We start from the raw sequence: 24,025 nt of genomic DNA, 5'->3' as shown, positions 1-24,025 counted from the left end.
GTAAACAAGCAGCTTGGTAAGTAGCAGAACTAACAATACTTTGCAAGGACAGAGGGAACATAAGGCAATATATATGAACGCTATTGAGGTAGGTGAAACAGGTGTTCAGAATTCCAGTGGTGATGATCCGGGACGAGAGGTGCGTTCAGGAGACAGACGGTGAGTACTGGAGGTGGATCTGGGACGAGAGGTGCGTTCAGGAGACAGACGGTGAGTACTGGAGGTGGATCTGGGACGAGAGCTGTGTTCAGGAGACAGACGGTGAGTACTGGAGGTAGATCTGGGAGGAGAGCTGCGTTCAGGAGACAGACGGTGAGTACTGGAGGTGGATCTGGGACGAGAGCTGTGTTCAGGAGACAGACGGTGAGTACTGGAGTTGGATCTGGGACGAGAGGTGCGTTCAGGAGACAGACGGTGAGTACTGGAGTTGGATCTGGGACGAGAGGTGCATTCAGGAGACAGACGGTGAGTACTGGAGGTGGATCTGGGACGAGAGGTGCGTTCAGGAGACAGACGGTGAGTACTGGAGGTGGATCTGGGACGAGAGCTGTGTTCAGGAGACAGACGGTGAGTACTGGAGGTGGATCTGGGACGAGAGGTGCGTTCAGGAGACAGACGGTGAGTACTGGAGGTGGATCTGGGACGAGAGGTGCGTTCAGGAGACAGACGGTGAGTACTGGAGGTGGATCTGGGACGAGAGCTGTGTTCAGGAGACAGACGGTGAGTACTGGAGGTGGATCTGGGACGAGAGCTGTGTTCAGGAGACAGACGGTGAGTACTGGAGGTGGATCTGGGACGAGAGGTGCGTTCAGGAGACAGACGGTGAGTACTGGAGGTGGATCTGGGACGAGAGCTGTGTTCAGGAGACAGACGGTGAGTACTGGAGGTGGATCTGGGACGAGAGGTGCGTTCAGGAGACAGACGGTGAGTACTGGAGGTGGACCTTACAACATGGAAGCTCTCACTTGCTGTGTTCTCCTGCCTAATGGAACATTATAGAAGACCCATTACTATTATCTTGGCAAAGGGAGGGTGCACAATGTACTAAATCTAGGGGGTGTCAATAATTGTGAGAATATGTTTGAGAAATAATGCATTCTTAATTAAAGCTTCTATTTCTAAGTCGATATAGGCTACTGTACAAACAGTACATTTAAAGAGAACAGTAATGGCTTTTTTGTATCATCTACTGATTGAAAGTTGAGTAGGCATTTCTATAGAGCATTTTCATTACATTTGGAGAGTCATGCAAACCTACTGTAGATTCTAAGCTGATATACTATGGGCTATGGTTATACAATCTAAATATTTCCTTGGATTGCTGAAAAACTAAAACATAATTTTTGTCTGAACATTTTTGAAAGGACTGCAAATGCCATTGCCACACTTATTTAGGTCAGATGATGTAATGGCACTGAGAAGTGATATCCACCTTAAAGTAAGGATGGGCACGGATAGTCAAATATTCGAATATCTGAAATGTAGTATTTGAGTACTTGTGTGTATTCAGTTTTGCGCCACGTTGTTTTTTACATAGCCTATGTATTTTTTTTGGTTGAAACATATAGTCTTGAATGTTATTTTTCTAAATTCGATTACAATTCCAATCTCAAATTTGTACATCTGATGATATACCATGACATTTAAATCTATTTTTATAATATGCGCTCCTTCACCTGTGGTTGTTGTTATACGATCGTCAGTCAAACCGATATAGTGTGGTGGGGTCCAGTCACTCATAATGACACAATATACGTATATTACCATTCAAAAGTTTGGGGTAACTTCGAAAATTCCATAAAAATTACTTCAAATTGATCAGAAATGTAGATGTATTGTAGACATTGATAATGTGGTAAATGACTATTTTAGCTGAATACGGCTGCATTTTAATGGAATATCTACATAGATGCGAATGGATGATAACAGCCTTCTGAGCCTACCAGTAGGAGTAGCAGGCCCCTTCTGACCCAAATCTATGAGGCTGATAACCACTGATAACGCCCATTCAATCCAATGATAACATTCGGACCGGGTGCTCTCGGTCTAGTTCTGTAGGCTACACAATCATGGGGAAGACTGCTGACTTGACAGCTGTCCAAAAGACGACCATTGACACCTTGTACAAGAAGGGCAAGACACAAAAGGTCATTGCTAAAGAGGCTGGCTGATCACAGAGCCAGGAAAAGACGTGGTAGAAAAAAGTGTAGAGGCAATAGGGATAACCGCACCTTGGAGAGGATTGTGAAACAAAACCCATTCAAAAATGTGGGGGAGATTCACAAAAATTGGACTGCAGCTGGAGTCAGTGCTTCAAGAACCACCACGCACAGACGTATGCAAGACATGGGTTTCAGCTGTTGCATTCCTTGTGTCAAGCCACTCATGAACAAGACACAGCGTCAGAAGCGTCTCGTCTGGGCTAAAGACAAAAAGGACTGGACTGCTGCTGAGTGGTCCAAAGTTATGTTCTCTGATGAAAGTAAATTTGGCATTTCCTTTGGAAATCAAGGTCCCAGAGTCTGGAGGAAGAGAGGAGAGGCACAGAATTCGCATTGCTTGAAGTCCAGTGTAAAGTTTCCACAGTCAGTGATGGTTTGGAATGCCATGTCATCTGCTGGTGTTGGTGCACTGTGTTTTCTGAGGTCCAAGGTCAACGCAGCCGTCTACCAGGAGGTTTTAGAGCACTTCATGCTTCCTGCTGCTGACCAACTTTATGGAGATTCAGATTTCATTTTCCAACAGGACTTGGCACCTGCACACAGTGCCAAAGCTACCAGTATCTGGTTTAAGGACCATGGTATCCCTGTTCTTAATTGGCCAGCAAACTCGCCTGACCTTAACCCTATAGAAAATCTATGGGGTATTGTGAAGAGGAAGATGCGATACGCCAGACCCAACAATGCAGAAGAGCTGAAGGCCACTATCAGAGCAACCTGGGCTCTCATAACACCTGAGTAGTGCCACAGACTGATTGACTCCATGCCACGCCACATTGCTGCAGTACTTCAGGCAAAAGGAGCCCCAACTAAGTATTGAGTGCTGTACATGCTCATACTTTTCATGTTCATTCTTTTCAGTTGGCCAACATTTCTAAAAATCAGTTTTTTGTATTGGTCTTAAGTAATATTCAAATTTTCTGAGATACTGAATTTGGGATTTTCATTAGTTGTCAGTTATAATCATCACAATTAAAAGAAATAAACACTCGAAATATACCAGTCTGTGTGGAATGAATGTATACATTATACAAGTTTCACTTTTTGAATGGAATTACTGAAATAAATCAACTTTTTGATGATATTCTAATTTCATGACCAGCACCTGTATACAACAAAGATCCAGAACTGCCACCGCCTTTTCTGGGCCCTAGCTCATTTAAGATGCACTAAGTGGAATACTGTTCTGTGGTCTGAGAAATCTAAATAAAAATATATTTTTGGGAATCATGGACACCGCATCCCTTGGACTAAAGCAGAGAGGGACCATCCAGCTTCTTAACAGCGCACAGTTCAAAAGCCATCATCCGTGAAGGTATGGGGGTGCATTTGTGCACATGGCATGGGAGACTTGCACATCTGTCAAGGCACAATTAATGCTGAACAAGTTTTGGAGTATCATATGCTGCCATCCAGATTAAATGTTTTTCAGGAAAGGCCTTGCGTATTCCAGCAAGACAATGTCAAACCACATTCTGTACATATTGCACGTATTGTCACCCAATGAAAACATTTGGTGCATTATGAAATGAAAATTACAAGATGCCCTGTACTGTTGAGCAGCTGAAATCCTGTATCAAGCAAGAATGGGAATACATTTTACTTGGAAATCTATAGCAATTGGTGCCCTCAGTTCCCAAATGCTTACAGAGTTTTGTTAAAAGAATAGGTGATGCAAAACAGTGGTAAACATGCCCCTGTCCCAACTTTTTTTAAACATTTTGCTGGCATCATATTCAAAATGGGCATGTATTTTTCCAAAAACAATAAAATACACAGATTAGCCATAACATTATGACCACCTGCCTAATATTTTGCAGGTCACTCTTTTGCCGCCAAAACAGCTCTGACCTGTCGAGGCATGGACTCCACTAGACCTCTGAAGTTGTGCTTTGGTATCTGGCACCAAGACATTAGCAGTAAATCCTTTAAGTCCTATAAGTTGCGAGGTGGGGCCTCCAGGGATCTGACTTGTTTGTCCAGCACATACCACAGATGCTCGATTGGATTGAGATCTGTTGAATTTGGAGGTCAAGTCAACACCTTGAACTTGTTGTTGGGTTCCTCAACCATTCCTGATTTTTTTTTGCTTTGTGGCAGGGCACATTATCCTGCTGAAAAAGGCCAATGCCATCGGGGAATACTGTTGCAATAAAAGGGTGCACATGGTGTTCAACAATACTTTGGTAGGTGGTATGTGTCAAAGTAACATCCACAAGAATGCAGGACCCAAGGTTTCCCAGAAACCTTGCCCAAACCATCACACTGCCTCCGCCGGCTTGCCTCCTTCCCAAAGTGCATCCTGGTGCCATGTGTTCTCCAGGTAAGTGACGCCCAAGCACCCGGCCATCTACGTGATGTAAAAGGAAACATGATGTATTAGACCAGGCTACCTTCTTCCATTGCTCCGTGGTCCAGTTCTGATGCTCACGTGCCCATTGTAGGCGCTTTCGGCAGGGGACAGGGGTCAGCATGGGCACCCTGACCGGTCTGCGGCTACGCAGCCCCATACACAACAAACTGCGATGCATTATGTGTTCTGACACCTTTCTATCAGTACCAGCCTTCACTTTTCAGCAATTTGAGCTACAGTAGACAACTGTATACATTTGATCGTCTGTTGGTTCGGACCACATGGAGCCTTCACTCCCCACATGCATCAATGAGACTTGGCAGCCCATGACCCTGTTGCCGGTTCACCGCTTTTCCTTCCTTGGACCACTTTTGACATGTACTGACCACTGCAGACCGGGAACACCACACAAGGGTGGAGATGCTCTGACCCAGTCGTCTAGCCATCACAATTTGGCCTTTGTCAAAGTCGCTCAAATCCTTACGCTTGCCCAGGTTTCCTGCTTCTAACACATCAGCATTGAGGACTGAATGTTCACTTGCTGCTTAATACATCCCACCCACTGACAGGTGCCATGATAACAAAATGATTAATGTTATTCACTTCAACTGTCAGTGGTCATAATGTTATGGCTGATCGGTGTACATCAGTTTCAACATTTGATATGTTGTTTTTGTACTTTTTTCAATTAAATATTGCATTCTGTTTTTATTTGCATTTTACGCAGTGTCCCAATGTTGAATTTACAACTTAGTGTAACATGGTTCCTCTACTTGAACAACAGAAACGATTACATGGTGCAGTTTTCTTTTAAACATGCCAAAACAAATGTAGCTAACTTGGTGATAATTAAATGTTGGCCATACCTCACAAACCATCAGTGTCCACATTGCCATTCTAAACAGATTACTAACGCAATTCAGAATGTACAAGTAAATGTTTTTTCATCAGGTCGTTAATTTCGTTTGGAATCTACTGGGTTTATTGTCAGGACCCCCAGATAAAATAATCTAGTCCCATTTGTACAGGAAATACTTGTTTTTCACACACCTTTCAAATTGTAGGCTACTTTCTAACGTATGACATGAACACAACCTGTCACCCCCCCCCCCCCCCCCCAAAAAAAAAGGTTATATAAATTTTGCACATTTCACCACTTCATTCATAATCCAGCATTCATACTGTGCACGGCCTAATGGATGTATGGAACAACTGTTGACTGAATTTATTCGACAGAATTTAGTTTTAAACAGAAAAGGTACATTTTGAAATGCTTTCCTACCTGATCATAGTCTGCAGCTGGCTGTGATAATCATGTAAAGCATGTGCTCACCCATGCGGTTTTTGAAGCCTCCAACTTCTACCCTGAAGTGCATGCAGCCCACTTTTAAAACCCTTAACGTGCTGAAGTGGTTATTTTGATATTCAATTGCAATAATGCACTCATTACATTAAGTACTGGAAAGATAGGGGTCAGGCATATTACAACCTCCGAAAAGCATAATGTGTATTCTGTAAAAAAGAAAAAGGAAAAAAAAAAAGATTTACAATCATTTGACACAACCCTGGCATCGGTGCACAGCGTGGCTTGGTATCCGGTTCACATTTCAAACATACAAATCATGGGCTCAACTACAGTAAAAACACTTTTTTGATTTCAGAAGTTATAGTACAGGAACAGAGAAAAACAACAAAAAACTATGGTCTGGAGATAAAGTGCAATTGGCCTTTATGCTCCCTTTGTCAGTGGTAATCATTTCCTCTGTCTGTCAATTCATCTATCTCCCATCCCTCCATCTATCTATTGGTCCATCCATTGATGGTTTAATCCAGCATCAGTCTCAGTGCGCTTGATATTCAGAGAAGAAGCAGGCTGCCAGGTGTTCTTGGAAACAGGATGCGGTGAGCTCTCTGGAAAGGAAGTGACATCACAGATTCTCCATCTGTAGAGGGAACAATGATCATAACACAGTAAGGGAAGAGAATGCAAACTATGTAGAAGGCGGGGGTGTAGTCAGTTTAATTGAAAGTTCACTCAGTTCAAAGAGAACAAATTCCAATGAAAACAAAAACAAACATTTAATAAAAATAATTGGAATAGGATTTTTACTGTTTCTGAATTGACTGAACTTGAATTGCCAAAACGTAACACTAGGCTTTTTTATTGCACGGAGTGTGGTTTGACAGAACCCAGAATTCTGTATAGTTTCTCTCCATCTCACCTGCATCTTACTGTAGATCCAGGGTAATAGGCTGGACACTTTGGTGTACACCCCTGGCTTGTTACGCAACCCACATCCGCTGCCCCAACTGGTCACGCCCACCAGCTGCCAACGGCTGTCTCTGTCCTGGCACACCAGGGGACCACCGCTGTCTCCCTATGGAAGGTGAAGGTAGGTGAGTGAATAAGATGTGGACACGTGGCACCTGCTACAGTATGTTTTGTTGTCATTGTTAAAGGAGCCATGTGCAGATCTTTTGTGCTATAGTAAAAAAAATATTCAATTGTATGCCTGCAGTAATAAAATTCTGACTTTCTAAAATTCTGACTTTCTACAATAGTAGACTGGGGCAAGCTAAATACTGGTTTGCAAAATTCTGCACAATGAACTTGCCTGTTAATGTGATAAAACAAGCTTTGAGTAGTGTAGAGATAATCATTCAGCCGTCAAATATGCTTTGGAATATCTTAATCGTTGCTGGGGTGGAGCTAAATGTGAATTTGAATAAGAACTGTTGTTGTTGCTGCTATTAAAGTCCTTGGGGCTGTGAATTCTTAGTCTGTTCCTGGTGTGCAAAAGCTATTGAGGTCAAAGGAAATAAGAGACAGTTAAAAAAGAAAGTTGTTTTGTACAAAGGTAGCCAAAATTGTTTTTATGTTTGGCAATCTGAAAACAAAACCTCATGATGGAAATGCTTCTATTTTACATGCTGTAAAGGTGTAATGTTATAAAGCAAATGTGTATGTAAATGTAGTGCTATACAGTTGTGCTCATTGATTTTGAAAATATGACTGATCCTGCAAAAAAAAAACTTTTGTTTAAGGATACTGATCATATGAAGCAATTTATTATCACATAGTTGTTTGGCTCCTTTTTAAATCATCAGAAATCACCCAAATGACCCTGATCAAAAGTTTACAATCACTTGAATGTTTGGCCTTGTTACTGACACACAAGGTGACACACACTAGTGAAAATGGCAATTAAAGGCCAATTTCCTACACTAAAAATAGTCAATGAGTTTGTTAGCTCTCACATGGATGCACTGAGCAGGCTAGATACTGAGCCATGGGGAGCAGAAAAGAACTGTCAAAAGACCTGTGTTACAAGATAATGGAACTTTATAAAGATGGAAAAGGATTTATAAAGATGGAAAAGGATATAAAAAGGTATCCAAAGCCTTGCAAAGGCCAGTCAGTACTGTACTGTTCAATCACTTATCAAGAAGTAGAACATTCAGGAATCTTTTGATTCCAAGCCAAGGTCAGGTAGAACAATAAAGATTTCAATAAAGATAGAAAGAAAAACCCACAGGTAACAACCGGAGAAATACAAGCTGCTATGGAAAAAGACAGTGTGGTCATACAAGACAACCATAGATTTTGCATGACCTGGAGGCTTTTTGCCAAGACGAATGGGCAGCTATACCACCTGTAAGAATTCGGGGCCTCATAGACAACTATTACAAAAGACTGCATGTTGTCATTGATGCTAAAGGGGGCAACACAAAGTATTAAGAACTAAGGGTATGCAGACTTTTGAACAGGGTTCAGTTGATTTTTTTCTTTGTTGCCATGTTTTGTTTTATGATTGCGCCATTCTGTTATGACCTACAGTTGAGTGTGAACCCCATAAGAAATCAAAGACATGTGTTTCCCCTGCACACTCATGTTTTCTTCACAAATGGGACATATATTACCAATTCTCCAAGGGTAAGCAAACGTTTGAGCACAACTGTACTATGTATTTATTTCTGTTGTGTCATCAATTCTGTCTGATTCCCAGAAAGGATGAGGTCATTGCCTCTTCAGGAGCTAATGGGGATCCCATTTAATACCAAACTACTGACATCACAACAGCGGTTTGTGCATAGTGGAAGAGAACAGCAGGTTCATTGGTTATGGTGAATAAAAGCTACAGTATATGGACATGTACCTGACAAGAGTCCCGGCCTCCGTTGATATCTCCGGCACACAGCATGTTCTCGGACACACAGCCGGGGTACACTTTTGAGCTGTTGCACAAACGTATGTCGATGATTCCGACGCCTACCTCCATCAGGACTTTGGAGGGTACAGCTATGATTAAACACATACTTAGTCATTCTTCATGCATACACGCACGGACACAGAGAGATGCAAAAACACACTTAAGCAAAAGATTGTAACTATGCTATGCAAACTTCTGCTCTAATGATGAATCTTGGTTTTATGAAAGGAAAAGCGAGATATTAGGGCGCAATGTATGATGCATGCCTAGCGGAATGTCTTAAGGACGTTTTCGCAATGAACCCTTCTCTGTTTTTACCTGCCCCTTCGTTTGTTGTTCCAAAGCCTGAGGTCCAGCATTTGGTTCCTTGGGACAAGGTCTGGTCAAAGGCTGGCAAACAGGCAGGCTGAACAGCATCTGATTGATAAACATACACATACACACACAGGAAATGAATGAGTGAGTGCGTGACTGACCGACCAAACAAAGTACTGTAGTCATTAGGATTTATCCAGGTTAGACAAAAAAACTTCAGTAGCAACGATATATATAGTGAGCCTAAATCTGCGTACTTCACAACCCCTTGTGCTGTAAAAGAGGAGGACTTTTCATTTGACGAATATGTCAGGTATCGTTACCTATATTGATAGTTATTGTATCAATGCCATTCATGAATTAAAGAAAAACTAACTTTGTTGTGCCATGAAATTAAATAGCTTTGGCAGTGTAAAGTTCATCTTCAGACTCACTTGCAAATCACTAAATTCTTATGACTATTCCAAGTAGTAAGTTAGTAGATACTAATAAGCCTATTACTGGCTAATAAGCTGTTAAAACAGCCAGTGGCAAAAGCCATGCAGTTCATAGATGCTATTTGTGGTGAAAGTAAACTTAATAAGAAATGTTAGTCAGTTTAACACAATGCTTAATTGTGTTTAGCTAAATATTCAAACTTTCCATGATGTTAATGTGTGACAAATGATCTAATGTTGAGACACCATTTTATGACGAGGTAGTATGTCCCAATAGGTCCCTATTGGGACAAGTTATCTCTTTCTAATTTAACAAGTTGAATGTATCAATCCTGGTATACCTGTTGTTGGTTTGGATGTTAGCTAATGTAGGGAACTAGTTTTAAGAACCGTGTAGTTTCGACTAATTGGATGCAGAACACTCTGTACATGCATAGCTTTGTTGCATAGTGGTTAAAGACACAGCCTGTCAAACAAAGGACCCTGGTTCAAATCCAGCGAGAGCAACAACATTCAATCCTAATATATAGTTATAAAAGTTCTATAAATAAAAGTGAGTATAAGAAGTGCACTATAAAGTAATAGTTGGTTTTACTGTGAAGTGGTGTTGCTGTAATTCAACTTCAGACACTGATACTTGTATTTTTCTAGTATTTCTCGGAGGTTGTAAAATATCTCCGGACTCACAGCTGAACTCGACTGGTGAGGCCAGCCTAAGCAAGGCGATGTCCTGGTCATTGGTTTTGTTGTCATAGTTCTCATTCACTATGATTTTCTCTACAAGGTATGGAGTAGGAAGCTTTTTTTGCGACACTACTCCTCCATACACACGCCACCGACTGGCATCAAATCCCAGTGGTAGGGACCTGCATAGGACAAGAGAAAAAGCAGAATGCGAAGTATATTCATTTTAGAAGTGTATTAATGAGAAGTATATTCATTTACTTCTCAAATCATGGCTGTAGGTTATGACATGGTTGTCTCTTCAGTGCTATTCACTGTCTTATTAGCATAAAACATTGTTATGTTAATAAGACATTTCACTGAAGAACAGTTGTCAAGGTTGGGGAGCTGTGAATTGGCTTGTTCTTCAGTCATGCTAAAAAAATCTATACTTTGTTTGATGTGTTTATGTGAAAAGGCCTGGCATTGTCAGTTGTTGCAAGAACCGGGCCTAGGTAGAATTGGATCAGCAGAGTGCGTCTAGAATTGGTTCGGAAATGTGTTTTCTTCTAGTTACCGACCTGGGGAAGCAGTGAGCAGCCGTCACCACAAAGTCTGGGGACACCAGGACCCCTCCACAGACGTGTGATCCACCAAAGTGCAGAGAGAGCTGCCAGGGCCACTGCCCTAGCTGGGCAACACTGCCCCCTATGATCCGGGAGGTCACCTGCTGACGCCCACAGTCTGGGAAGAGTCAAATGTTTAAATCCAATTCAACCAGAAGTCGTATATCAAAGAGCAGTTTTTAAGCTTGTGTTCCTTAGTATCCTATGTGAAATACAGTACAAACAGATTAGTGCTCCCTTACCTGTACATTGCAGAGAGACTGTATTCTGGTCGGGACAGGGCGAGCTACACAGCAACACAAGAACAACCATGTCAAGAAGCATCATTAAATATTCAATGTGATATTTGCAGCATGGACAGCTGTTTTGAAACTGACTTTGATTGGAGGGAAATGATGGATGTTACACAGCGTGTCTCTCCATAAGTATTCCGTACAGCGAGGCCCACCTTGTGACTAGGAATCTTCCTGGAATGTATTTTTCATGTGTAACATATGGGGACCATCACTTGGATCTCTTCTTTCTGTCAGTTGATGTAAGCCAGACATTCTGGACATTTTCTTATTGTCTGACTCTAAAGGTTCAGACATTAGTGACTACAATAAATCCCTCGTTCCTTTGTCTGACCTGAGCAGGCTGCAATCACTGGCACTGCTACAACGACCCGGATATGCTAATGAAGAATTGTATGTAACAACCTTTTAATCTAGATTTTGTACTTTCTCCTCGCATCCTGACTTTCTTCAGTTCAGACAGAAAACACCAATGTATTATTTTAACCATTTACTGGAGAACTTATGCACAGAACTTATGCCCTGTACATGCAAGTCTTGGCATTGGGTTCTGCTCCTCTAGGGTAACTCATTGCCATCACATGATTGTATATACGATACAACCGACAATGGCATAACCTTGATATTACTAATGCAATTCCCATGGCAATGAGCAGGGTACGCAGTACTGATCCTCCCCACAAGGAACACAGAACTAAACAGGTGGAGGCAGGGGTGGTGCGTGGGTGACAGGTGGAGGCAGGGGTGGTGGGTGGGTGACAGGTGGAGGCAGGGGTGATGGGTGGGTGACAGGTGGAGGCAGGGGTGATGGGTGGGTGACAGGTGGAGGCAGGGGTGGTGCGTGGGTGACAGGTGGAGGCAGGGGTGGTGGGTGGGCGGGTGGGTGGTTGAACACCTGCATGCTACTGTAGTACAAGCATCAACATCCGATTGAGTGAGTAACCTGATGATTAAATAGACAGGTATGCAATCTGACATGATGACAGGAGAAATCCTGCATCAGTTGATGTGTTGCTGACCAATTACCACTATGGTTTCCTGGCAGAACTGGCTACGCTCATTACATGAAATAATAATCTAATCCGAATGGATGCAGTTTATTGAAGAAAACATCACGTCTCATCAGGACTTCATGCCCTCAACATCATTTGGACGAACATGAGTAAACTCACCTAATGTTGACCCGGCCCTGGATGGGCAAAGACAATTGTTTGTTCACAGTTAGACCAATGGACTGCTGTGTTTTTAGTGCCTTTGTTCCAAAAGACCTAAAAGGCACACACATGCACGCACACACATTTAGACACAGTCTACTAAATTAACAATTGAATATTTGGTGAATTTACACCAAGTTCATAAAATTGCTTTTAGTAGTTGTTTTTTCAGGTAGCTGTCTTACTTTCGGAAGCCCAGCTGGGCACAGGTTTGGTCGGCGTAGCTCTGGTCCCATCCCAGATAACACACAGGGAGGAAATGGCTGTGCTGAGAGGTTCTAACTTGTAGCGCGCTATCCGCCCCAAATCTCACTAGGGGGAGGAGAGGATAACAGCACAGCATTATGAGAAATGGTGTTGTTGTTGCAGTATGTTAACTTTGTCATCCTTTACCTGTCCATGTGTCATTTACTAAGCTATTTGTATATACAGTACACATCTGTCTGTCTCTCTGTGTCTGTGTGTACGCATGTGCTTGCCACAATTAGACTCGTCAGTGCCCAGTTGACAATCAGGCATAGCATCACACTGGACAGTAGATGTGGGGCAGGTGTCAAGCACAGACAGTCTTGACAGCTTCCCGTAGCTCCCTGTTCCGTCTTTGTCATCGTCGTGGTTGTGGGGGTCAGCAAAGGCTTCAAACCGGGCCCCATAACGCACTGCAAAGACACACACAGAAGGATGGGTGAGGGCCCTGTCTAGTGGGGGGAGAGGAAGAGAAGGAAAAGGACCAGGGCCCCTCAGCGTTCCTAATTTCAACTAAATGAAAGTCCACCTGTATTTATATGTGTTCGTGTTTAGTGTTTCATGCTTTTAAATGAAGACTACAAGTAGGAAATGTCCCAATTCCAGCTAAACATTTGCATTCAATAAAGTGTCCGCCAGGGATAACCTCACACAACATTTATTTGCTATAATATTAGATTTTCCTGGCTCAATCTAATATGAAAATGCAGTTAAGTGACAACTGTGGTGGCTTCTGGGTGAGCTTGATATAGCATTATAGACACTATTTTTGTTAAATATACTAGTACCAAAGCAAGTTATTACTATGCACATATTGAGTAGTTTTACTGTTAAAGAAACAGTCACAACAACAAACTTCCAGTTAATAAGTGAGTCAATGCCAAGTCACATCACTTTTCAATTTATTACCCTGTAGATATTGAGGAACAAAGTCGCAGAATGGAGTTATATGTCCTTCTATATAGAATATGTTTACACCAATGTTTTCAGTGCTCAAAATGATTTCCCTTTCATTTAGATTAGATTAAACTTTATTGTCACTGAACAAGTGCAACGAAATGCAGTTAACATCTAACCAGAAGTGCAAATAGAAGAGGGCAAAAAATGTATTACGTATTAAGTATTAAGTATATGTATATTACAAGTGGAATGTGTAAAGAAGGCAAATGCAGTACAAATGGCAATACTAAAAACAAATGGCAATTAAAGCAAATAGGGGAGGGCGTAACATTTAAGTATAGTGTATGTTAAATTCAAAGAAACACCAATGGTAATGAATCAGTCATGACCACATATTTACCACAAGAATAACGTCAAGTCATGCTCTGGGGTTGATATATTTTCTGTGTACTCCAACTTTAGTCAACATATGTTCTTAGGAACCAAACTCAACCATGTAAACAATGATTGTCCACCATGGTGTATCTTATACAGTATTACGTAAAAAGACACTGGTGTGACTACGGCATGTGTTTCCAAATGAAGAATACAGATGTTACATCATTTTGGAACTGATGTTTTTTACAGTAAAACTTCATTTGAAGACTGTATGTTCTTTGGGTTTCACATGGTAATACAGTGAAATGGTACACTGTAAACCCTAATGTATTTCTTACTCAAATGTTTCTACTAAGCAATGATTTCCAGACCTAACCATACTTAGTTATTAACTAGAATTCATTGTGAACTTACTGTGTCTCTTGTCATAGCAGGTACAATAATTATTAGGCTACAGTCTTTACTTTTTTACTGTGATAATAGTAATCTCCAGATAAATATCCCCTGGGTTCTCCCAGGGTTCCAAAGCATAATGATCCTTTGGCTGCCCCAGTAGCTAGACCTGTACAATTGAACATGAAGACAACACTGGCCTTACCTCCGAACCAGATTGCCATGGTGAGGACAATCAGCAGAAAGATGACCCCTGACCCACCGATGCACTTGGCACTATGGTGACAGCATTTGCATTTTTTCTTGCTAGGAGGAGCTGGAGAAACACAATATAATGTAAAGATACACACACACACACGTCAAAGAGATATTCAGTATGTTACTAATACCGCAAACACCAAGCAGCAAACAGAAAAAAACTAGAAAATAAATCCTTAGTAGGGTCAGAACCTAGGAAGAAACCTAGCAAGGAGAGATCCAATATATCTAGAGCTATCAGTGGTTTAACCTTATTTCACCTGGTAAGTGAAAAAAAACCTGTTGTCATTAAATGCACGGAATGTATTGCTCCTTTCATCTACAATTAATATGCTCCAGCCATCAGGCTTCAGCCCAAAAAAACACTGATACAAAGCTACCACTTCTTTTCGAATACTAAACACATTCACTTGTGGGTTGTAGTCCCCTGACAGTATAAGACATGGGGGGAGCTGGACTGGGACAGAACAGGGAAGTTCAGGTAGTCGGTAGAGAGCAGCCGGCAACTCACGTGCACTGGGCTGGCAGACGTGCTGCACCGCCACTGGTGGAGGTTGCTGGGGGATGTAGTATAGTGGGTTTGGAGGGGCAGGCCCTGGGCCCGTTCCGTAGACTACCTCCTCATAAGACTGGAGGGGTGGGAGGGTGTGCACAGCCACAGAGTAGTATGGAGGCGGAAGCTCATTCTGCAGGGGAGGACACGTAGACCAAGACAAACGTTTAGGTGAAGGCCTTTTGTCACTTCATTTCCCCCACTGGGAATCTAATTATAGAATCAAATAGCCCACCCTTGCAGTAATAAAAAAAAAAAATGTCACTAAACAATAATGTACCCAGATTCCCAGTAGGCCATTCATTTATTCATCTTTATGTTCAGGTTGTCTATATCAGCTTCATATTCATGTTCTCCCTACAGCACTATTTAGCTGACAATAGGGCTATTTAACGTCACTGAGCTTACATCAACCTCCTGGGATTCTCTATTGTTTAACACGAGGAAGTATGCTGCCATGGAGACAATGGAACAACAGGGTTTCAAATGGAAGTGGTGTTTCTCCGTGGATCATCCTGTCTTCGGCTGACTGCTGTCTGGCATTATCTCATTAGATTAAGCCACAATCACCTCCAGAAACGTGCAAGATAGTGAATGGTTTACCCAGGGCTCCCTTTGCACATTGAAAAAAATTCAAGTTGCATTCTTCTGTAGCAGTTCCAGGGGTTTCTGATAGTGGCTGAGTGTGGGACGGTATCTGGAATGGATGGATGATGCTTGTCCATCGCCAGCACTGATGCATCTCGCAAATGGACAGACGAACCATGCACATGCATCACTACTATTCAAACAGTAAAAGTGACAAATCTCATTAGGAGGTGTTACAGGGACAGCAGCACCCTAGTTCACGCGGCTATGACTGATGCACTGTAGAAACCAAAAGGGTACTGAATCTGCCACTGTAACAAAGAGAATACTCTTGGTTGACATAATTTGTTTCAGAGCCAATATTGCCTCAATTATATTTTGGGTTGGGGGGGGTAGGGGGGATGCAGCTCTAGTTTCATGACTATAGGCACCAAATTTCAATGCAAATTAACCTGAATATTGTCTCTGTTGGATATTTAATAGGTGGAAGAGCTGGTTTGTCAGAATCTTCAACTGAATCGACATAGGTCAATATACATTGTTTCCCGAGGGGACAGTCTCCAGTAGATCTTGTTGTACAATTTTAGGTTTCAGTTACATTTCAAAGGTCACATTGTACTTATAAACAATAACAATCTTATATCAATAAGGGTGTTTCCGAGGGAAGGTCAGCCTGAGCGTTGTTAGGTATTTCTGTAAAATTCTGAATTATGCTTGTAGGCATAATATTGGAGTTCAGGCCTTCTTGGAGAAGATTACGTAGGATATTTCAGTAGGATATTTCAGAAAGGATATTTCAGTATATTTCAGTAAGATATTTAAGCCATTTGTGAGCATTGAGCCTTGTTTTAAAAAGGCAATCATAACTAATTTCTCCACTTTGAAATAGTATTTTTTGAAGCAATTACTTCAATACGGCTTGCTTTTATCTAGCCAACGTAAACCCTTCAGAGAGTTTTACTTAAATGTCATGTTGCCTTAAAAGCTGGTCCTAAATGTTGGAAAAATCTCAGTAACATCATTTACTGAGATTTAGTAGTGTGTCTGTAAATTACATCATGGGTTATTTACTGAATTAATCCAGACAGATACATTTTTTTTGGAAATGCTGGACCGCCACATCATTTGGTTAATGGATAGGCCTATTGTCATGTAACAATCCATCCCTCTATTTTAGTTAGACAATACAGGCAAATAAACTGAAAGCAGTAACCACTGAAATCAAGAACCCTTACTTCCAAAAAGCCCTACATTCGACCCGTCTTCCACACAGAGAATCCTGATGAGATAATACTCGGCTGTAACTACTGTTTGTTTTTGAAACTTTTGAACTTTTGAGAGGTTAATAAGAAAACAAAATGCCTCCATTATCTGAAGCTGTCAAGCCAACTGAGGGACATTTACAGAGTATTATGGACGGAACAAGAAAGAACGGTCTGGGTTTTGGAGACAGGTGAGAGAAGTCAGCCCAGGAGAATCAAACGGAGGACCACTACAGAACAACAAGATGTGAATAAAAGGAGAACTTACCAGGTCCCGCTTTGCCATCGCACTCTGGGGGATCAGACGGTAGAATAGACGCCAAACCTGGTAGGTGGGGCTTTTCACAGACTTGCGGAGCAGTGATCAGAGCACGCTTGAAACACTTGGTATTCCCCTCCTCCTTCTGTCCTCTCTGTTCATCCCTGACCCTCCTCCATTCAGAGCACTGAGGTTGGTCTCCCCTCCCTCCATCTCTCCAAACTCTTCCTCTCTCATTATTCTCCTCAAAGATATGGGCGTGTCCCAGTAGCCTGCTTACCCACCTGCTAGACTGGTTTCACATTAGCCATGGAGAGACCGATTGACTGACACAGAAGGGTTGCTCCAGCTCGCCTCAGGTGACACCAGCTGGGAAATCAGAGCCAGGGACCAAAGCGTTGTCATTGAGAGGCCCACTATATTCCTGTGGCATATCTTCTTATCAGAATTCTCAGTTTGGCAGATTCAGGGCCAAGTTATTCAAAGATTATCTGATTGGATCTTGGCAATGAGATTAGATGTTGGAATACATTTTTCTCAAATTCTCATCTTCTGGCTGATTCAGTTTTGCTGATCAAATGCGGAAGGAAATGTGGTGAAAATATTTAAGTCAAGATGTAAGTGCACAAAATGCTTGACTTTAAAATAAATCAACCATACATGCCATCAGGCATGTTCATCAATAAACAGTAACAAAATAATATTATTCGTGATGTAGGCCAATTGGTAAAAGCTTTCATTGGTGGGGTAAATACGTAACTTATTTTTTTTTCTGTCCAAAAGCATTAGCTTGCTAGCAAGAGAAAGGAATTGCCCTCAAAATGTGTCAAAAACTGGATCAGGAAAATAGAAGTTTGGTTGGGGAAACTCCTTCTTTGCATGTTACAAGTGGGATGTTTTGGGTAAGATATAACTTTATAAATTGCACCCCCCCTCCCGTGCTGCCTGTTGCCAACAAATGTCCTCAAGGATTCCGAAGAGTTGATTTCTCACCATGTTTTCAGTTACTCTCCTCTCAATAAGTATTCGGACAGTAACGTTAAAATATATATTTCTGCTGTACATTCAAGGGATATGAAACTGTGATAAAACCATTAATGTGAGGCGAAAGCACAGAATGTCCCCTTTTATTTCTGTATGTTTCAACACATTTAGCTTTTACCAACTAACAACACCATCAGTGTTCCAAACCAGACGGTGCGGACAAATTGCACCACCCTCTATGGAACTCAGAGCAGGAGTTCAAACCTGGTCGAACTGCAAAGCAGTGACTATACCAGTGCTCCATTCAGGGGCCCTCACAGCAACACCCTCTTCCCAAAATCTCCCCGGTGTGAACGTACATGGTACATGGCTCAATCAACCCAATTAGGGGATCACAGGGCACAAAGAGGGGTGTGTTCATTTCAGTCTCATTATTCTCTGGTGCTGGAGCACTGCAAGGACGTGATGACCTCATCCCTCCTCTAGTCAGACCAACTGCTTTACCTTCCACAATGCATCTGTTAAACCACTTAACTCTGGTCGTTATAACGGCAATGAGTCCGTGTGCTGCGGAGAAGTGGACTGGTTGTTGCTTTGCACTGTGTCGTAGTGACATTCCTGACATTTTCTTAGCTGCATCTCAGAGCAAAAGCCACGGTCCGCAGAGAGCTTCCAAAGCATCAGAGGGATCTCGTTGTTGAAAGATATCAGTCAGGAGAAGGGTACAAAATAATTTCCAAAGCATTTGATATACCATGGAACACAGTGTGGACAGTCATCATCAAGTGGAGAAAATATGGCACACCAAACATTACCAAGAACTGGACGTCCCTCCAAAATTGATGAAAAGACGAGAAGAAAACTGTTCAGGGAGGCTTCCAAGAGGCGTACAGCAACATTAAAGGAACTGCAGGAATTTCTGGCAAGTACTGGCTGTGTGCTACATGTGACAACAATCTCCCGTATTCTTCATATGAATGGGCTATGGGGTAGGGTGGCAAGACGGAAGCCTTTTCTTACAAAGAAAAACATCCAAAAAAGCATGTGGGAAAATATGTTAGGGTCTGTTGAAACCAAGGTTGAACTTTTTGGCCATAATTCCAAAAGATATGTTTGGCATGAAAACACGCACATCACCCAAAGAACATCATACCCACAGTGAAGCATGGTGGTGGCAGCATCAATGCTTTGGGGCTGTTTTTCAACAGCTGAAACCGGAGCCTTAGTCAGGGTTGAGGGAATTATGAACTGTTCCAAATACCAGGCAATTTTGGCACAAAACCTTAAGGCGTCCGTTAAAAAGCTGAAGATGAAGAGGAAGTTCACCTTTCAGCATGACAACGACCCAAAGCACACATCCAAATCCACAAAAGCATGGCTTCACAAGACGAATATTAACGTTTTGGAATGGCCCAGCCAGATCCCAGACCTGAATCCAATTGAACATCTGTGGGTAATCTGAAGAAGGCTGTGCACAGGAGATGTCCTCACAATCAGACAGATTCTGAGCGCTTTTGCCAAAAATATGTGCCATGCTAATAGACTTCTACCCAAAATTATTGAGTGCTGTAATAAAATCAAAAGGTGCTTCAACAAAGTATTAGTTTAAGGGTGCGCACACTTATGCAACCAGGTTATTGTGAGTTTTTTATTTTTCCCCCTCAAAGATTTCAGTTTTTCGAATGAATTGTTGAAGTTATAGGTCACATTAAAGGTGGAAAAATGATTTATCTTTGTCTCGTTCTTTTACATCACAAGGACCTGGCATTTTAACAGGGGTGTGTAGACTATTTATATCAACTGTATGCTTATGTGAAATTATTGTTATTTTAATTTTTTTTATTCAAGTCATATTGGAATTTACACAGCAAGCAGGATGTTAAGTTTATCATTTCGCATGTTAGGCTTACGTAGCAACGTTTTTTTTGTAATCTAAACACAGGAATATTATTTATAGATCATCGGCCATCTGGCCGAGCATATAATTGTTAATCAGACACAGTATTACCTAAGTGAACTCTTACATTATACGAAATGTTTTCCACAAACATAAGTGTGTTCTTCCCACGTATGGCTTGGACAAATAAAACCCTTCTATCAGGATCTTTTTTAAGACATGGCAAGGGAACTAATTTCAGATCAGGGTTTTTGGTTTTATTGTTGGTGCTACCAACTAGACAGAAACTCTTTGGCATAACAAGCGTTAATAATTTAAGCTGGCCGGTTTGTCTTGTTTATGCTGCTGTATTGTATGAGCGATGCAGGGTTGTTTTCCCCCGACAGGGCGTGGAGTTGAGAGTTACTCTGGATGACGCATTACCTGTCTAACGTATACAGCACCTTTGTAGTTGTTATGAGAGTGCAGCCAAATGTTTAAATTGGTTCTGATTAATTTCATCCAACTTTTGAATTTGAAATCTGGCCTGTGCTCCAGCTACCCTCATTGACTCCTTGGTCGTTACTGGTTTATGTTTTCCCATTTTAGCTTATGTTTAGATGTGTAGTAAATGCCAGTGGGCTTCCCATCAGCTCCGTGTGAGGCCTCTTTGTTCTCCACAAGCCTACGCTGCATAGTGTCAGTATCAGAATCTGACTCATTTTACCCTGGTCCGATTATCAACTTTAGATAAGTAGTCAGTAGGCTTGTTGTCTTATGTTGTCAAAAAACAAGATCTTCCTATAGAAATAATTGTTTGGATATTCAGCATGACCTTGCGTGTTTCATTGTGTGCAGGTATAGAAAGGGATGAGCTAGAAGCATCTACCAACAACAAATATCAATGGTCAAATTTCACCATAAATCACAGGACTCCGCCAGCAGAATAATATGTAACAGACTCCCAAAATGTAAACAAATACAGCATTCACACAAAATGTTAAATAAGGAGCACAGAATGTTAACAAAGCATAATTTAAATATGCTTCATGTTCATAATGAAGTAATCATGAAAAATAGAACATAGGTATGCTGTATTTTCACTGGATGTATCATGAATTTAAGAACTGGAGAGAGCCTTGAAAAAATCACATCAACAGACTGGGAAGGTGATGATTAGGGGAATTTGGAGTCACTTGTCACAAAATTGTTATTACAATTCTTATTTCTTAAAATTTACATAATCTTATGGGGAATCATCATCTGGTCTGAAGCTTCTTGTGGAAACTTTGAATTTACACAACAACTAATTATGGTGTTTCAGTGAGAAGTTGGCACAAACACTACGACTATCCAATCAAAGTCAAGGACAGAATAAGTGCTTCTACAATAAGAACTCCCTTCATGCTCATGCATTCATGTGCCAAAGTAAATGTCGCTTTGGAATTTTAGATATATTTTTTTAGTAGATAGTTTGTTGAATTTTTTTTGATAGTATTACTATCTGTTGATAAGCAACTCATTGCTGAAGTTAGAGTTAGGGTTAGGATTAGAAGTTGTTTTAGGATAAGGGTTAAGTTTAGGGGCAGGCCTATTATTATAGATTGTTATTTTACAGATGTTACAGAAGTAACAAACAATCCTGTATCTTTAACACAACAAACAATTTTGAAGTAAAATAAAAATTGTGTGGCCTGAAAAACTGAAGCAATTCATATTTGTAGACTTTTGTGTAAATAACTGAAGTAGTCCTGTGGTAAAATATTTCACACTTCGTGCAGGATTTGTGACTTTTCCTGCATTTTGTTATTTTCCTTGTGCATGTGATACCACACCAATTATATTAAGAGGTCAGGGCTCTGAGTTGACTCTGAGTTGACCTTAGTCAACTTTGCAGCTGTGAGTGTTTGAGGTCATTACACTGTTAAAATATAACGTTTTTGCCAAACAGTGAAAGACTGCGATTTCTTGTCAGATTTCTCATGCTCAAAGCATCTACTTTGGGACCGATGACTCTGCATCTGATGAACAATACTTAAATTCACAAGCTCTACATCTGGCAGACATATTTGTGGGTCTTCCACTTCCACTAGTCTGTAACATGCAGTTGGTTTCTCAATATTTTGTTGATGAAATGTTTTGTAGTTATCTAACCTACCTTTTGGACAACACAGAAAATAAAATCATGTTACTTTTTTGATATGATTGTTTATTCGTTTTTTTATATGTTAAAGTTTTGTTGAGAGTAAATTAACACTTTCTGCCCTGATCGATAGCTTTAACAATGTTCTCAGGTGGCCTAGGACTTTTGCACAGTACAGCGCCTGTTACAACAACACAGCAGGGGGCAGTATGCACCTTTGTTTCTGTCTGGAGATTAATTTCTTTACAGCTTTTTTCAATTGCTAACAAGTGTTTATGTATACTTAAGATACATAAACACAGTAACACACCTACATCACACAGTGAGTACATTTCTCTGATCAAAACCACGTTCTGTTTATTAAATACCAACTCTATGTTTCAAAGAAATATTCTTAATATACACTAACTTTATCAAAACACGGCAAACCCGACTCAATATCTAATCATTCTGACTTAATATCTAATCATTCTGACTTAATATCTAATCATACTCCTATCCCTGGTCCAGCTACTCCTCTCCCTCGTACAGCTACTCCTCCACCTCATCCAGCTACTCCTCTCCCTCTTCCAGTTACTCCTCTCCCTCGTCCAGATAACATACAGTAAATCAGCTATTTATCAATGTTTCATTTATCTGTACATTCAAACATTCTTATCAGCTGCTTCAAGCTGCATTTGTTGAAATTGTGAAAGATTGCGATTTCTTGTCAGATTTCTCATGCTCAAAGCATCTACTTTGGGACCGATGACTCTGCCAGATGTAGAGCTTGTGAATTTAAGTATTGTTCATCAGATGCAGACATATTTGTGGGTCTTCCACTTCCACTAGTCTGTAACATGCAGTTGGTTTCTCAATATTTTGTTGATGAAATGTTTTGTAGTTATCTAACAAGGTATAACCTACCTTTTGGACAACACAGAAAATAAAATCATGTTACTTTTTTGATATGATTGTTTATTCGTTTTTTTATATGTTAAAGTTTTGTTAAGAGTAAATTAACACTTTCTGCCCTGATCGATAGTTTTAACAATGTTCTCAGGTGGCCTAGGACTTTTGCACAGTACAGCGCCTGTTACAACAACACAGCAGGGGGCAGTATGCACCTTTGTTTCTGTCTGGAGATTCATTTCTTTACAGCTTTTTTCAATTGCTAACAAGTGTTTATGTATACTTAAGATACATAAACACAGTAACACACCTACATCACACAATGAGTACATTTCTCTGATCAAAACCACGTTCTGTTTATTAAATACCAACTCTATGTTTCAAAGAAATATTCTTAATATACACTAACTTTATCAAAACACGGCAAACCCGACTCAATATCTAATCATTCTGACTTAATATCTAATCATACTCCTATCCCTGGTCCAGCTACTCCTCTCCCTCGTACAGCTACTCCTCCACCTCATCCAGCTACTCCTCTCCCTCTTCCAGTTACTCCTCTCCATCGTCCAGATAACATACAGTAAATCAGCTATTTATCAATGTTTCATTTATCTGTACATTCAAACATTCTTATCAGCTGCTTCAAGCTGCATTTGTTGAAATTGTGAAAGATTGCGATTTCTTGTCAGATTTCTCATGCTCAAAGCATCTACTTTGGGACCGATGACTCTGCCAGATGTAGAGCTTGTGAATTTAAGTATTGTTCATCAGATGCAGACATATTTGTGGGTCTTCCACTTCCACTAGTCTGTAACATGCAGTTGGTTTCTCAATATTTTGTTGATGAAATGTTTTGTAGTTATCTAACAAGGTATAACCTACCTTTTGGACAACACAGAAAATAAAATCCTGTTACTTTTTTGATATGGTTGTTTATTCGTTTTTTTATATGTTAAAGTT

The 24,025-nt window shown here is 40.9% G+C and overlaps 1 protein-coding gene across 1 annotated transcript; it reads right to left on the bottom strand.

The window, feature by feature from the left end:
• Positions 1 to 6,102: 6,102 nt before the first annotated feature.
• tmprss13a (transmembrane serine protease 13a) lies at positions 6,103 to 17,318 on the bottom strand. Its single transcript, XM_010873083.4, has 13 exons — positions 17,178 to 17,318; positions 15,018 to 15,192; positions 14,454 to 14,564; positions 12,811 to 12,990; positions 12,517 to 12,643; positions 12,290 to 12,385; positions 11,067 to 11,110; positions 10,780 to 10,942; positions 10,223 to 10,401; positions 9,102 to 9,200; positions 8,730 to 8,872; positions 6,795 to 6,950; positions 6,103 to 6,515 (listed from the first exon to the last, which is right to left on the bottom strand). Exons 1-13 carry the CDS (start codon positions 17,193 to 17,195, stop codon positions 6,501 to 6,503), a joined length of 1,506 nt encoding a protein of 501 aa, XP_010871385.2. The 5' UTR covers positions 17,196 to 17,318; the 3' UTR covers positions 6,103 to 6,500.
• Between the last annotated feature and the right edge of the window lie 6,707 nt (positions 17,319 to 24,025).

This window comes from Esox lucius, chromosome 1, assembly GCF_011004845.1.
Source record: "Esox lucius isolate fEsoLuc1 chromosome 1, fEsoLuc1.pri, whole genome shotgun sequence".
In the NCBI taxonomy this organism is placed as follows: domain Eukaryota; kingdom Metazoa; phylum Chordata; class Actinopteri; order Esociformes; family Esocidae; genus Esox; species Esox lucius.
The sequence above is the reverse complement of the archived record's forward strand: the minus strand, read 5'-3'. Positions and strand labels throughout refer to the sequence as shown.